Source organism: Garra rufa, chromosome 5, assembly GCF_049309525.1.
Source record: "Garra rufa chromosome 5, GarRuf1.0, whole genome shotgun sequence".
NCBI lineage: Eukaryota > Metazoa > Chordata > Actinopteri > Cypriniformes > Cyprinidae > Garra > Garra rufa.
This window is the reverse complement of record NC_133365.1, coordinates 4,061,717-4,078,590: the sequence shown is the minus strand read 5'-3', so window position 1 is coordinate 4,078,590 and position 16,874 is coordinate 4,061,717. Positions and strand designations below refer to the sequence as shown.

General features: G+C 36.1%; 1 protein-coding gene across 2 annotated transcripts in view; it reads right to left on the bottom strand.

Moving 5' to 3' along the window:
- Positions 1 to 850: 850 nt before the first annotated feature.
- Positions 851 to 16,874, bottom strand: part of kif1ca (kinesin family member 1C, a) — a 59,082-nt gene continuing 43,058 nt past the window's right edge. Inside the window, exons 16-24 of one of the 2 annotated variants that reach the window (XM_073840517.1) lie at positions 15,021 to 15,100; positions 14,838 to 14,932; positions 13,227 to 13,310; positions 12,003 to 12,183; positions 11,651 to 11,723; positions 6,977 to 7,075; positions 5,671 to 5,841; positions 4,333 to 4,719; positions 851 to 2,938 (exon numbers count right to left, since the gene is read on the bottom strand). In XM_073840517.1, the coding sequence (XP_073696618.1) occupies positions 2,066 to 2,938; positions 4,333 to 4,719; positions 5,671 to 5,841; positions 6,977 to 7,075; positions 11,651 to 11,723; positions 12,003 to 12,183; positions 13,227 to 13,310; positions 14,838 to 14,932; positions 15,021 to 15,100 (2,043 nt within the window). In that variant the 3' untranslated portion in view covers positions 851 to 2,065. The remainder of the gene's footprint in view (positions 2,939 to 4,332; positions 4,720 to 5,670; positions 5,842 to 6,976; positions 7,076 to 11,650; positions 11,724 to 12,002; positions 12,184 to 13,226; positions 13,311 to 14,837; positions 14,933 to 15,020; positions 15,101 to 16,874) is intronic. The other variant, XM_073840518.1, reaches the window with a different exon arrangement.

Genomic DNA, 16,874 nt, shown 5'->3' with positions numbered 1-16,874 from the left:
AGACAGTCAGCAGAATGATTCCATGTGTGAGCATGCTAGTATGCCTTCACACGTGCTCGTTTGTGTATGGCCTAATGTTGGGGAAGCAACTAGCTTGTCAAGCTACAAGCTATTTTAAAATAGTTTGAGTACAAGGTAAAAATAACATGCCAAGCTACAAGCTACAACCAAACACAGCTAACTGCATTGAAATGAAGATTATTAGATAGCTATTGAAGCTTGTTTCAGCATGATAGATACTGCAAATAAATAGATACTTTCCCCCCCCACAATTCTGACATTTTCTTGCAATTCTGAGTTTATAATCCACAATTCAGGTTTTTTTCTTGCAAAAACAGACTTGTAATTCTATAATTAAAAGTCTGAATTGTAGGATAAGAAGTTGCAATTACCATTTTTATGCTGTGGCAGAATTGTAAATATAAAAAAAATGCTAATTACCTTTTTTATTTTGTGGTGCAAAACAAAAACTGAACCATAAAACTTAATATGGACAACTTTACAGGCGATTTTCTCAATATTTAGATTTGTTTGCACCCTCAGATTCCAGATTTCCAAACAGTTGTATCTCAGCTAAATATTGTCCTATCCTAACAAACCATACATCAGTGGAAAGCTTATTTATTCAGCCTTCAGATGATGTATAAATCTTAATTTTAAAAAATGGACCCTTATGACTGGTTTTATGGTCACATATCTAGAACTGCAATTCAATTCAATTTAATGGGTGGAAAATACTTTAACTTTTATGTTATTTGGTTGGGACAACTTTTTTTTGATCCATATTGTATTTTCGAAAATTATACACAATGCATAAATCACTGTGATTTTATTAAATAAAACAACTGGGGTAGTTAAGGTAAAATTATTTATTTTTCCAATTGTAGATCAGTTGAGACCTTACAAAATGGCAATAACAGTCTGTCCTTACCAGGTGCAACACAACAAGAATCCAGCAAGAAGTCATAATTGTCTAGAATTTCAGCAAATGTGGCACAAAAAGACAACAGCTGTCACCCATAATTTATTCTGCAATCAAAAACAGCCTAAGAGTAGACCTTAGTCAGAGCGGAAGCCATAATAAATGTAACATGGATGACTGTAAGGCTGCGAGGGACAGATTTAGCGTCTTCACATGCACTGAAAAAAGGGTAAAAATCCAAAAGATGGAATGCTGTTAAACAACAGAATACAATGCAGTACCTCAGTCCCTCACAGCCTCATGGTCATTCCTGCAAAACATTAAATACGGTTCTGCCGTGACTAAGGTCGAGAGGACAGTTACCAAGACAAACGCTGCAGGATTTGGCTTCTTCTGCCCACTGCCATAAGGTCTGCTCCACTTCGCAGTTTACTCTGGCCAGGAATAATCACCAAACACCAAAAGAAGTTAAATGATGCATGGATGGATAGCAAATCAGATCAGATCAAAACAGTCTCTTTCATTTGTCGCTTTGCTGCTGCAAAACATTGTCAGTGTGACTGCACCTTAATATAAGTTGTGCCCGATTAGGACAAGATAAAACACACACTAAAAGTATTTTTTTCTGATTGTTTGCACATAGCTGTTACGGATTACGTATCCCACGTCTTTTGCTCTTTAGTCGTCAAACAACACAACTGATGAAACACGCCCCTCAGGATGCAAGAATAAAAACATGAATGGCAAGATAAAAAACGTCAGCTATAAAAATGGCATCCAAAGCAGATGTGAGCCTGAGGGCTATTAAATCAGAGTTCTTTGGCTTTTCAGCAGGCACAATGTAAAATCATCAGAAATCTAGCTTGGCATCTCTGTGCATCAAACGGAGCTTGCAAATACATACACTTCCAATGTATAACCTACTTATATACACATCTGAGTAACATATAGATATGTGCGCACATAAAAACATCACTCGGTAGGTGCAGGTACGAAACCGCGAAATGTACATAAAATTCAGGTGCATAAAATATTGTCTCGTTTCAAATGATAGGTGTTATTGCACTGAGGAGAAGCCCTTCCACAACAAACTAAAACCAAGGTATATCTGAGAGCACAAGGTTAATAGAAAGCTTGATGCAATCAGGTCTCCATGGGGGTGGATTGTGGATTGGGATCGGACCCTTGCTGGCTCGTCTCTGGAGGGTTGTCCTGCTTGTGAGGGTGCTGGTAGTGTGAGTTGGGGTGTTTGTAGACACCTTGTCTGCTTTGGTTGTAGTTGTGCTGGAATCCGTCTCCAGGAGTCTGGTCTGAAGCGAAATTGGGACTGTACCAGGTGTAGCGCGCTCTGCCCTGCTTGTGCTGCCCTTGGACCGAGCCGCCGTCCTTACGTTCAACATTTCCAGCCTGTTCATTGGTTAAATAGCCATCGAATGGATTCCGTCCTCTGTTTCTAGATCGCTGTCTGTTTCCCCAGTTGCCGTATCCTCTGTTACCGTGATTGCGCCGCTGCTGGTGATGATTGTTCGGCCACTGGCCTTTGTTCGGTGAGGGAGACGATTGGAAAGTATGAACCGAATCAGTCTCGGACGGAGCGGATGGGTCACTTCCACTTACGCCTCCTGACGACGGGCCCCAGATGAAGCTTCGGTGCTGGGGGTTATTCTTAAAGGGGAACTGTAGCCTTCTCTCTTGAGGTGGCAAGAAGCGTCCTGTGCCTGGTAAGAAAGGCCCATTGGGGTTGCGGGGGTTTTGAGAATTAAACGACGGATTTAAGAATCGAGACGATGCCGAACTGAACGGGTTGTTCTGAGAGTGTCCCGAAGGAGGCGCTGAGTAAAGGGCGTTGTTTGGCTGATTGTTGGGTCCTTTGCGACGTTTAGGGTCGTGGTATTTCTCCGGATACTGCCAGCGATGGCGACCCCGCCGGTACCCAGAATCCTCATCGCGTCTGTTGACTTGTTCTGGCAGGTCGTCACCTCTGGCCCCGTCCAACTCGAATTCGGCGTCATCTTCCTGAAACACAGATTGCGCAAAAATCTTTACATAGTCATTTGTATTTAGTGTTTTGGCTACACTTTATTTTAACCCTTGTGCATAATAAAATAAATAAATAAAAGTTACACACAGGTGCAAAATGGACAAAAATGTCATAAAAATATGATTTATTAATTTTTTTCCCACTTTCACTGATGTCGATTTTTAACCAGCATCTGTTCTATCCATAGATACCAAACATTCATTAATTTTCAGAATTGTAACCCTTTAAATGCTGGCTTGTTTGCATAGTGCCACAGGTGTTTTTACGAAAAAATTAAAAATAGTAGTTCATTTCCATATACTAAATGATAAGCTGAATTTTTTTTCTTTGCTTATTACATTCTTGGGTGTATAAGTGAAGAACAACAACATTAATTTTGAGGCTTTTATATTTTTTATGTTGTGTCAGATAAAAAAAACAAAAAAAAAACACTTAGGTCCATAATGGACCAAAATGTCCATGTCAAAAAACTCACGGAAATGTTATATTTTAATATTTTATATATATATATATATATAAAACCACACTCAGACATCCTTACCAACATACCCACACAATTATAGCTGCTTTATTTTTCCAGTTGACTCTATAATAGACTATAATATGCATAAGGAGAAAACACGAAAAAAGCAAGTATTTCTTTTATATGCCAAATTTGAAAAAAAAAAATGGCACAATCTAGTTAAAAATGGTAAAAATTTCAAATTAGAAGCCTTGCCGATAGAATGAATCCCTATTAGCAAATATTTCATCATTTTATAGTCAAATGGCCCTGGGTTGAAAAATTGCAGTTTAAATGGGTTTCAATCTGGACAGTTTTGTCCTGAGTGTGAGTATTTTTTGTACGGAGGGTAAAATTGATATTTTGAAGAAAATGAGGGTGAAATATTAAAATTTCAATAAAAATACACACCCGAGCCAAAATTTATGCAGTTGGCATTAACACAGGTACACTTACAACAAAAAAACAAAACTGAAATGGACAAAAATGTCCGTAAGGTCGCACAAGGGTTGATAGTGACCAGAGATTAAAATTAACTTTTTCACTCAACAGCCAATTTGGCTACTAAATTTTCAAGTTACCAGCCATTCATAACTTCTACTAGCCAAAAAAAACCCCAGAAATAAACCAACAGCTTGAGGCCGTTGGACATCGGACAAGAAAAAGCAACTGTTGCAAATCATTAGGTCAGTACTAGGGGTGTGTGATACTGACAAAAAAATAATATCTCAATACTTTCTGGGATTTTATCAATAACAGTATAGATAAAGATAATTAGACAATATTATCCGGATTGTGTTATTGTGCATCTACAACTGACTCCTGAATTCTTTGATATTCTTCATTTTATAGTGGTTTTAGACTTACGAGTGTTACCTGATCTTCGACTGGGAATATCTTCTCCATCTTCACCATGCGATCTCTTAGCGATCGGATCTCCTCATCCTTCATGTTGTTCTGCAGCTTGACTTCCTGCAGTATGTCAGTCAGCTTGTCGATATGAGCTTTGAGCTCTCCCATATCTGTCTTTCTTCCCTCACTCCCTCCTCCACCAGCGGCTGTTGTCGTTCTTTCCTCCCTGTCTCCCTCCTCTTCTCCGATGCCCACCGTCTCACAAACGTCCTTCGCCACACTTTTCCAGCTCTCTCTCTCCTGAGGGTCTTTTTGGCCGTATGTGCGACAAAGCTCCTTCATCCTGACAATGGCCAAAGCCTCGATCTCTTGCCGAGTGTGTCTAAAGTCTCCAAGCGCCACCTTAAGAGGACAAATAAAAAGATATACTTATGTTAACCCTTGTGCGTCAAAAAAAAAGTTACACATTGGTGCAAAATGGACAAAAATGTTCAAAAGCGGTCATAAAAATATTATTTATTACACATTTCACTTTCACTGATGTCGATTTTTTAACCAGCATCTGTTCTATCCATAGATACCAAACATTTATTAATCATCAGAATTGTAACCCTTTAAATGCTGGTTTGTTTGCATAATGCCACAGGTGTTATTATGATAAAAAATGAAAAATAGTAGTAATTTCCATATACTATATTTTTTTTGCTTATTGGATTCTTGGGTGTGTCAGTAAACAACAACAACATTTTTTTTTTGAGGCATTTCTATGTTTATATAGTGTTAGATTAAAAAAAAAAATGTATATGCCAAATTTGAAAGAATGGCACAGTCTAGTAAAAATGGTAAAATTTTTTAATGTAAAGCATTGCCGATAGAATAAATGCAAATATTAGGAAATATTGCATCATTTTATTGTCAAATGGCCCTGGGTTAAAAAATTGCAGTTTTAATGTGTTTCAATCTGGACATTTTTGTCCTTAAGGTCCTGAGTGTGAGTATTTTTTGTACGGAGGGTAAAATAGATTTAAAAGGAAATGATGGTGAAATATTAAAATTTCAATAAAAATAAACACCTGAGGCATTAACACAGGACACACTTATAACAATAAACAAAACTGATATGGACAAAAATGTCCATAAGGTCGCACAAGGGTTAATGTAAAAACTACTGCGCATATAAGCTAGACGTTGATATAGTGTATGATCAGTGACTAGCCAATTAAATTAATGCTTGCCGATTTAACAAAGCTCTTGCTGTTTTTGTATATAATATGCATTAGGCCATCTGAGGCTAAACCTACTCTAAATCTGATGTAAAGTTTTAATTCATGTCAAAGTTACTCTTGAACACACCTCATAGCAGATCTCTTTAACAGCCTGCGTGCGAAGCTCCTCTAAGCTGAGTCTGTGTTTGGACTCTTGGCTGGCGGGTATGCGGCGGCGCTGGGGGATCTGATAGACACGCAGCGGCTCCCTCCTCTTCCCACTGCTGGGCAAACCACACTTCTTCACAATAGACTGCATCTGAAAACAATCAGCAAGAACAGCAACTTACTTCCTGTCAGAAATTAACAGTAGAAGCTACTTGAAGTGAAGCAGAAAGGAACAGAACTCAATGTGTATGCAGTATCTCACCTTTACATTTCAGCAACCATTTTAGTATCTTCTCAAGGGACAATACTATAGAAATGAAACTTGGATATATTTTAGAGTAGTCAGTGTGCAAGCTGCAGTATAGATTATTGTCAACACGCAGTCATTATTTTCAAAATAGCTGGGAACAAAAGTGAGCACACCCTAAGTGATAACAGCAGTATGTTGTTTAACCAGGCAAAGCCACATGTCCTATTCATCATGTTTATGTTTATGTCGGCTTGACAGGACCATACAAAGTTGTGTATCTTGTAATGGAGCAATTAAAATTAGGTGCTTTAAGTACAACTCTCTCATACTGACCAATGGATGTTCAACATGGCATTGTTGCTCTTCACAAAGATGGCCAAGGCTATTAGAGGTTCAGTAACACCCTGAAATGGATTTCATTATAGAACATGATACCTTCCCTTCAGAAACTAGGCCGAACGGCAGTTTTCCAACATGGAAACGATCCCAAACACACCACCAAGATGACAACTGCCTTGCTGAGGAAGCTGAAGGTGATGGTGATTGGGTGGCCAAGATTGTCTCCAGACCTGAACCCTATTAAGCACCTGTGGGGCATCCTCAAGCCTAAGGTGGAGAAGCACCATGTGTCTAACGTCAAGAAACAACCTGTGCAGCTCTGGTCAATTCCATGCCCAGGATGATTAAGGCAGAGCCAAATAACAATGGTGCTAACACAATATATTGACACTTTGGACAAGTTCACTTAGGGTGTGCTCACTTTTGTTGCCAGCTATTTTGACAACAATGGCTGTATGTTGTTTTTTTCAGAGGACAGTAATTATACATACTGCTATACAAACTGCACATTGACTACTCTAAAATATATCCAAGTTTCGTTTCTATAGTATAGTCCCTTGAGACAATATACTAAAATAGTTGCTGACATGTGAGAAGTGTACTCACTTTTCTGACATACTGTAAGTGCAAGCCAAAGGAGTTCAGTATAAATGTATTGGTGTGTGTGTGTGTGTGTGTGTGTGTGTGTGTGTCTGACCTTGTTGGCTGGTAATTTCTCTCTGAGAGAAGAGATGAGTCTCCAGCTCTCCTCACAGGACCGCTTATCTGAGTCATCACCGCTGTCTGAGTCTGCATACTGCACACAGAGAGACAGAAAGACACATTAGCTCGCTTCTGAAACCCAGTGAGCTGCCTTTGCTGTAGCTTCTATGGCAACAACGTCCTAACCGTCATGGGAGCTCTTAACAGACTCATTTGGAGCGCTCTACATAGGCAGCAATCTGCAAACCACACAAAAGCACTTCACACACAAAACACACGGGAGACTCAACTCACAGTGGAGTCTGATGTTAGCATGATGCCAAACTATGTCCTAGAATTCAGAGTCTCAAAGCAATTTGCAGGATTATTAAACATTTACATTAAAACAAAGAAAATGTATTTGATCTACTAAACAAATATTCTGACACCAACAATGTGAACGAGGTGAACGAGAGTTTTCATCCATTTCAACTGTTCCAGTCACATTGCAAAAAATGCTTTTTTTCCTTAGATTTTTTCTCTTGTTTCCAGCCAAATTATCTAAACATTCTTGAAACAGGAAGGATTTTCTAGCCAAGTAAAAAATATTGTCTTGTTTTTAGTAAAAACAAGTCAAAATTAAGTGAGTTTTTGCTTAAAACAAGTAAAATAATCTGCCAATGGGGTAAGAAAAATAATCTAGTTGTCTGCTTGAAATAAGATTTTTTTTCTTACCCCATTGGCAGATTATTTTACTTGTTTTAAGCAAAAACTCACTTAATTTTGACTTGCTTTTACTAAAAACAAGACAATAATTTTTACTTAAAATCCTTCCTGTTTCAAGAATTTTTAGATATTTTGACTGGAAACAAGACAAAAAATCTAAGTAAGAAAAGCATTTTTTGCAGTGCATTCATCATTTCTGCATGAGAATTTGTATGTCAGGCACACAAGCTTGGAATTAGGAATTAAAAAAAATATATAACTACATACAAACAGCCAAAGTTTGGAATAAGGCTCAATGCAGGTTTCATTTCTACATTTTCCCATGAAACATAACACAGCTTTTGGAACGAACATCACATCATGCTGCATAACAAAGATTATCAGGGTTTTATACAAAAACATACATGTACCGTCGCATCTGGATGCATTTAGACCATTGATATAACGACCAAAACAATGGGCTTTTCATTCACGCACACTGCCTACATATTTCCACTAAAATCTCAGTGCTATTTGAGCTTCCGATAAACTGTGGGAGCAGCAAACTCTCCCCGTCATATTTCTAATAACCGTTAATTACAAATAATCATAACATAGGGCATTATTTACTTAAGCAAACATAACTTTTTAATATTAAACTATGACATTTTAAACATTGCTTTGCCCCGTCATGTAACACTTCAAGATTTAATTTTAAATTTTCTCACAATTTCCATACACTGCTCTGCACCTGAAGCTGTGGAGACTCCAGACGCCGAATGAGAAAGCGAATGTGAATTGAACGACTGAACAACAATCCTATTTAATCAGTTCTTTCAGTTGCATTTTTTTTTTTTCTAGCTATAAATAAATAAATGAGAAGCATCTGTGCCTTTGAGATGTATTTTGTCAGCTACCTTACCATTAACTGACTGTGACCCCTGGCCATCTTGATCTTTGTAAACAAGAATGATTAAAGTAGTTATTCACTAGAGAAAAACGGGCTGTAGGGTTCCCTTCGATTTAATCGGCCATAAGCGAGGATATAATAATGTGGAAGTATGAAAAGATTAGCTTTACAAATAAACTTGGATATCCGAGTGTAGGTAACAGAGAAAGAGCACACCCTGCTCATTCAGATAGTAACAATAGACAATAGAAACCTGGTTGAAAATCTGTGAATTCATCCTTAAGATAGCCTAGCTGACTTTTTTGATAGAAATTTTTATTTTGCCATGGCTAAACTGGTAAATATTAATGCTTTATATATTAACTGTGCATACAAGCGATCCATTTTAAATTAATGTTTGTTACATCTGAAAGTTTACATTGTCTCAACTCAACTCAAATATCTATCCTGTTTTGTCTCTCTCTCAAACACTTGTTTAAAAAAAAAAGGCTTTTGTTTTCTCACTTCAGATGATCAGATAATTGAGTCATGGCTTAACACTTAAAGGGTTAGTTCACCCAAAAATGAAAATTAGCCCATGTTTATAATGGACTTCTATGGTGCACATGAGTTCGAACTTCCAAAATGCAGTTTAAATGCAGCTTCAAAGGGCTCTAAATATTCCCAGCCAAGGAAGAAGGGTTTTATCTAGCGAAACGGTTATTTTTTTAACAAATGGATAATTTATACACTTTTTAACCTCAAACGCTTGTCTTGTCTAGCTCTGCGTGTGCAGTGTACATTTTCTCCTCCAACTTCAAATTCTTCCTACATCGCTGCAGAAGTCCCGACCCAGTGTTTACAAAGTTAACATGCAAATAAGATCAAACACTCTTTACAAAAAAAGATAAAAGCGATGTAGGATTTTGAAGTTTTTCGACATACCCTAACTGAACTTGAACTGGAATACAGTGAGTACACACAGAGCTAGACAAGACGAGCATTTAAGGTTAAAAATATATAAATTGTCCATATTTTTTTAGAAAATAACCAATTGTCTCGCTAGACAAGGCTCTTCTTTCTCGGCTGGGATCGTTTGGAGCCCTTTGAAGCTGCACTAAAACTGCATTTTTAACCTTCAATCTGTTGAGCACCATTAAAGTCTATTACATGGAAAGAAATCCTGAAATGTTTTCCTCAAAAAACAATTTCTTTACGACTGAAGAAAGAAAGACAAGGGGGTGAGTAAATTGTCTAAACATTTTTGTTCTGAAAGCGAATTACTCCTTTAATAGGAAACACTGATTTCTTGAGTCATAGATTGGTGTGTTTTTGTATCAAAATACTGGTGCATTTGATTTCCATTGTGCACAAAAAAAATTTATGAAAAACTGAATAGTAATTAAAAATCAAAAAATCGTAAATCTATTTTTAATCGAATCATGACCCCAAGAAATGCTATTAATTGAATTATGAGGTACTAAAAGATTCCCATCCCTCCCTATTATTATTTTTATTATTATTTAATGCCTACAATCTTAAAAATAAAGGTGCTTTAAAAGGTTCTTCACGGTGATGCCATAGAACAACCATTTTTAGCTCCACAAAGAACCATTCAGTCAAAGGTTCTTTAAAGAGCCATCTCTTTCTTACCTTTTCATAATCTGAAGAACCTTCTTTCGGCACAAAGTACCTTTTGTGAAACAAACCATTTAGACAAAAAAAAAGGTTCTTCTATGGCAGGGGTTCCCAACCTTTTTTACTCCGGGGCCCCCCTCCTTCTCCGGACAATTTTGCAAGGCCCCCCTATGCCTGACATGTCCTCTTATACTGTACTTCCGCAGTAAAGAAAAAGTATTTATTTTAAAACCTTTTTTTATTAACCAAAACATTTGTTTTGCCTTATTATTCTTCAACTGCATGTTATAAAAAAACTCAAAATTCAAACAAACTTTAAATTAAAACTTAAAATAAACCTTATAATCTTTAAAGAAAACCTCTGCTCAATTCTAACTTTTAAAATTATTTTACTTCAGACATTCTTTACAACTTCAGAGTACTTTTTCTTAAATAAGTGAACCTGCCGTATAACAGGGAGATACCAAAAGACCACTGAACCTATCCCTTTGAACTTGACTGACTGAATATCTACTGTTTGTATCCATTAAAAACTAATACACAAATTCAAAACACAGCAAATACATTCTAAATCTGTTGAAACACATCGATGTGAAGGTTTGGGATCAGTGAACTCTGTCAGTGCGCGCCTGATGCTCATAAACACCGAGCCTCACTCCTCTTCTATGGGCGAGCATCCATTATAAAACACTCACAGGACAATAATTTGGACAACTAGGCAAATGTTTGAAATTTCACGCAAAAATAAGATAGGGATCAGAGCCCCGAGAGCGCGGACTTGCGTGTCTCATGTACGACTTTGACATACACGAGTGTTATACATTAGGCACGCGCAAGTTCGTTATTATGACACTAATCATTTTTACCTTTACATTAGAGCGACGGTTTGCTTCATGCATGCAGCTGAGAGATGTAACAGTAGTTTGCGTACAGCGTTTGGAAGTTTTGAGCCGCCATTTAGTCTGTATTTAACAGTGCGATGAGGCTTGCTGTGCCGAGTCTGAAGCAATCAATCACAGAACCCGAGAGAGGCTGTGCTTTTATTATTTTCATTTCGCATATTAATAATGAAATGAAACAATTATAGGATAATATTTAAATTAATTTTAAGATATCTTGCGGCCCCCCTGGAGGATCACTGAGGCCCCCTAGTGGGTCGCGACCCCCTGGTTGGGAACCGCTGTTCTATGGCATCTTAAAGCACCATTATTTTTAAGAGTGTACAAATTTCCATTAAACGGGATTTCTGAGAAATGCGGTTAAAAAAAGTGAATCTTGTAACTTGTAGCCAATGACCAGTAAGGGGCGTGTCCATTCATGATGGGGGAGGGGCCTGTGTTGCATAGCAACTTTGTGAATTTGGGGGCAGATATTTTTGAGTAGCTTTGGTGATTTAAAATATCATCAGAGTTTCGCAGAAATGGCTTACTGCACCTTTAAACATTGGACTTTTCTTACCAGTCTCTGCTGTTCCAGTATCTGGTCAGCCTCTTCCTTCTCCTTGCGGTACTGATTCTCCAGATCCTGCAGTCTAAGAGAGAAGGTTCAAAGAAAAACTAAATATTAGTCTAGCCTGCTGGGGGGAAAAAAACAAGTTTTACATGATTTCTTGCCTATCCAAAAAAGTCTGGAAGGTTGCTCAGATGGACTACCAACTGGTTTAGCTGAGACTGACCTGTAGACCATCATGGGCAATCTAATCTCAGCTGGAAAAACGCTATCATTCCAGTGTTTCAATTTGCATTTCAGACACATTCTCCAAGACTACAACCAGAACACAGATACATACACATAGGAAGATACATTAAACCTCTTCTCCATCTCCTGCTTTATGTCGATGCCTTGTTTCTCCAGCAGTTCTTTCTGTGCGTAGCTCCAGTCCACCGGCTCCCCCTGCTGCTCCTGATTGGCACTGCGCTCTCTCTCCAAGCGGGCCTGCTCAGGGTGGTTAAACCTGAACACATGGTTCTTCCCCATCACTATACGGTTACCTACACAAGCACAGGACAAAGGAGAATGTAATAGTTTACAAGCACGAGTATGTCTGTTTAGTTAAAGATAAGATAATAATTTTGCAACACAGAACTGTGCATAGTGTGAATTTTGTCTGTATGACTAAAACATTCAAATTACTTTTAAAGAAAACTATAAATTTAAAAATGCAAAACAGCTGAAGTTATTTAAAAATAAATGCATTTGAAATGTTTTTCTGCTGGATTTGCACTAAAGACCAATTATAGGTTTGCAAACATTACGGTTGCAGAAAACCCGCGAGAGATAATCTTTAGGGCTAGAGAATTGCACGGATACGGTATAAAATAGTTAGAATTAAAAAAAGATTATAGATTATATTGATCAGCTGTCATTTTCAAAATGTTCCCTGCTTATTACAAAGGCTTGTTATTTAACATGTTAGATAGCAAGATAGTCTTACAGATCTGAGTTTTTTTTATGAGCTAGAGGCAGAAAACTCACTATTTTTGAGTTAAATCGAGTTATAAAGTCTGAATTAGGAGATACAAACTTGCATTTGCAAAATAAAAAAAAAGTCAGAATTGTGAGATAAAATAAATAAATGTAATGTAAAAATGCTAATAGTAAAAGGTTTAAATAATATTTCATGCTGTAACTATAGGGCTAATACAATAGGTCTCTTATGAACAGTATTATGTATATTATGTGAATATTATTGTTTAAATCAAATTTATGCTTTAACAGCAGAGTAATCACAGCAGTTTTCATCCATAGTCTGTCCGTTTAAACGTCTGGGTTTATCTTCTAATGCCGTCTTTGATGACAGTATTCTATTCAAAAGAATTTGCATTCTGATTTTGACATCAAAAGGCATAAAAATATTTTTTTTTCTCTCATTCCATGGATTTTACCCATTTACCTCCACTTGTTACGTGTTTTTCTGCCACCAGCATGCACGTAACTGTGATGTCTACTCCAAATGGGTCTATACAACAGCATTTATTTGAAATAATAGTAGGCAGTATGTATAAACTGAAAAAAAATAAATAAATAAAATTACCTTGTTTGAGTACAACACCATCATTGATTCGTTTTCCATTGACATACGTTTCTGCTCCAACTAATGGCTCCAAAGTTACCACCACTGCAGACAAGAGACAAGAGATTTGGTTTTGAGAAGTGATTGTATTAACAAAAAATAGCTTGATGTAGCAATATTGGATGTAACGAGATTATCAATATTATGATATCGCAATAGCAAAACTGTCTCGATATTATTGATGATATGAAATGATAGGTCTTTCGGACAAAAAATATATTTAAACTTCGTATTCCAACATAAAAGGTCTTTAAAGTTGTGTTTTGGGCCATTATGCTTTGGCACAGTGTCTGAACTAAAACTGAAAGCACAATATGGCTTAATCCCTTCATCAAGTCTGTTTTCATTCAGCTTATGATCCGGTGTTTTCCGTGCCTCAGAACGGCTCCGTTCACAGTGAATGCTGAAGCTGGAGTTTTCCTTCAAAATAAAAGCTTAAAAGTGCAGTATGAATTGCTGACAGCTAGTGGTTTAAATGGGTAACGTTACCGTAGTCCAAATTTAAAATATCTCTTTCAAATTAGAAATTAGTAAAGTAGTATTGTATTTTCCTATTGTAGTTTAAAGCATAAATAATACACCTATGAAAAATCAATTTTCACTATTTTACAATGCAATTGTTTTACAATATATGGCTATAACTGGTCACGGTCATTATTATTCTAATATTCTAATTTGTTTGGCTAAAACACCATTGTGAATGAATTTAGACTTGGTATATCACAAATACAAAGAGGGTTGAGTTCCTTTTAAAGTTCAAGTACTTAAGTTTCTTTTCTGACTTAAGTTTTCTTAGTTAAGAACATGGTTTAAAGCGCCCTTAAAAGTGCATTAGATAGAATAATTTAACTTTAAAATGTATAATTTTTTTTGTTCCAATTCTTCATTTGTCCTTTGTTTTTAAATATCGCAATGAATCTTGTATCATGGACTTCAAATCATGATTTTTTGATATCGTTACATCTCTAGTAACTACTAAAGGTCTACTTATATGATTTTATTGATTATGATTTTTTTATATGATCTTTGACATAACTTTGATTAAAGTTTCAGTAATTATTGTTTTATGTTTTTGAATAAACTTTGACCAATGCTACATTTTTTGAGCAAATAATACTGTGATATATTGTTACAGTTTAAAATAAATGTTTTCTATCTGAATATATGTTAACTTAAAAATCACGTTTTATTAATTTAACACATCCTTGGTAAATAAAAGTATTAATTTCTTTCAGAAAAAGAAAGAATAAAAATTTACTGACCCCAGACTTTTTAACAGAAGTGTATATCGTTAGAAAATATTTCTGTTTTAAATAAATGCGTTTTATTCATCAAAGAATCCTGAACAAAAGTATCACAGGTTCCAAAAAAATATTAAGCAACACAACTGTTTCCAAAATTAACAATAAATCAGTATATTAGAATGATTTCCGAAGGATCATGTGACAATATTTTGTGGAAACCTTGATAAATGTTTTCAGGATTCTTTGATGCTACTAGAACAGAAATCTTTTGTAACATTGTGTTTGCTGTCACATTTGAATGCAATAAATGTCAGGTGATCACTCTCACCCTCGTTATTCTCATTAACTTCACTGCAGAAGACACAATGCAGCTCCTTTATAAACTGACCGCTAAGACGAATATCCACATCCTCCTGACCAACCCTGCAACACACAAACACAGGCGTGAGAAACACAGTGCAGTATGTTCACAAACACAAACCGACCACTCCTTCAACAACTCACTGCTCACCTGGTGACTCCATCTTTAATATAATAGATCAGACACTCTGACATCAGAGGATCCTCGTTCAGATTCACCAGGTGCGGCGTCTGAGAAAAAAAAAAACACATGATTTAACATGTGGAAGCATTTTGGACCTAACAGGACTCATAAAGTGCTGGGAGAGTGAGTATGGGGCTATTCACACAGAATATGTTTTTGCTTTTAAAACACGAGACGTGGCCAGAGGAACGGGCAAAATAATCCTAGGTCTTGAGACATATTTTTAAAAGCTATGTTTTTTTTTTTTGGAATGACACAACATGCTGCAAAATACAAGAATGCAATGGTCAAACACAAAAATCCAGTACATTTACATTAGACGAAAATGGAAAAATTGCACAGTGGAAGGGAAAAAAAAAATGCCATATGTGTGAAAGAAATCATAAGATGAAATTTCAGCCAAAAATTTTTCACAGGCATTATCTACACTGCCGGTCAAAATATGTAAGTCAGTAAGATTTGTAATGTATTTTAAACATGTTTCTACATTGCAAAAAATGCTTTTCTTACTTTGATTTTTTGTCTTGTTTCCAGCCAAAATATCTAAAAATTCTTAAATCAAGCAGGATTTTCTAGATGAGTAAAAATGACTGACTTGTTTAAAAAAAAATAAAAATACATAAATAATCTGCCAATTTGGGAGTAAAAATAATCTTCCTTTCTGTTTCAAATAAGATTTTTTTTCTTACCCTATTGGCAGATTACTTTGCTTGTTCTAAGCAAAAACTAAATTTTTACTTGTTTTTCTGAAAACAAGAAAATCATTTTTACTCGCTTAGATTTAAGATTTTTTTTAGATTTTGGCTGGAGACAAGACAAGACAAAAATCTAAGTAAGAAAAGCATTTTTTAAGTGTAATGCTCATCAAGGCTGTGCTTATTTGATCAAAAGTACAGAAAAAAATATTGTTACGATGTAAAACAATGGCGTTCTATTTTAATATACATAAAAAATCAGATTTATTTCTGTGATCAGAGCTACATTTTCAGCATCATTACTATTAAATGTGATCATCATGACGAGAGGAATCAGGTGTAGTAAGTTTCGTTTTTCTACAGCAAAGGGTTCAAAACGTTAAAACCATTTGAATAGTGAATACTTGAACTGCTGGTGGCGCTATAGAGTTGGTCCTAGGGACACCAAAGTTGCTCAGATCACTATCCATGGCCATCACTGCAAGTGTGCCAATTTTCATCATTTTTCTATGTTCCATTCACTGTATAGGGCTGCCATAGACACAAGTATCAGTGTTGGGTTAACGCAAGTTACATAATAATATTACTTTTTCCAAGTAACTAGTAAAGTAACACATTACTTTTTAATTGACAAGAAAATATCTGAGTTACTTCGATTTATTGATTAAAAGCTCTCCTGTCTCCATGTTGAGAGAAATTGTGAGTAAGATGTTACTTTAGTTCTAGAATAAATGTGAACATGCATTAATTCATCTCACTCACTAAAAAACAGATCCAGTGTTCTTCAAAATGAATACAAACACTGAAATTCAAGCAAACCTCCAATAATTAAATATGTTCAATAATACAAATATCCTTTATGTATTTAATCCCAATTTATTAACCGATGTCTTTGCTGCCGACCTTCGATGATCCAAATCATCCATACTAATAAGCAAAAATTACTCGAGATAATCTAACATTTGTTTTCCTTTTTATCGCTGAATAGTTGACATTTTTTCTTCTGCAGTCTACTGTACAGACGTCAATTTACTTTTCTCTAAACCTGAGGCTTTTGCTGTGAAAAGGCTTTTACATTTGACAAAAATAGAACTTTTCATATTAAAAACAAACAAGCAAGTCCTGC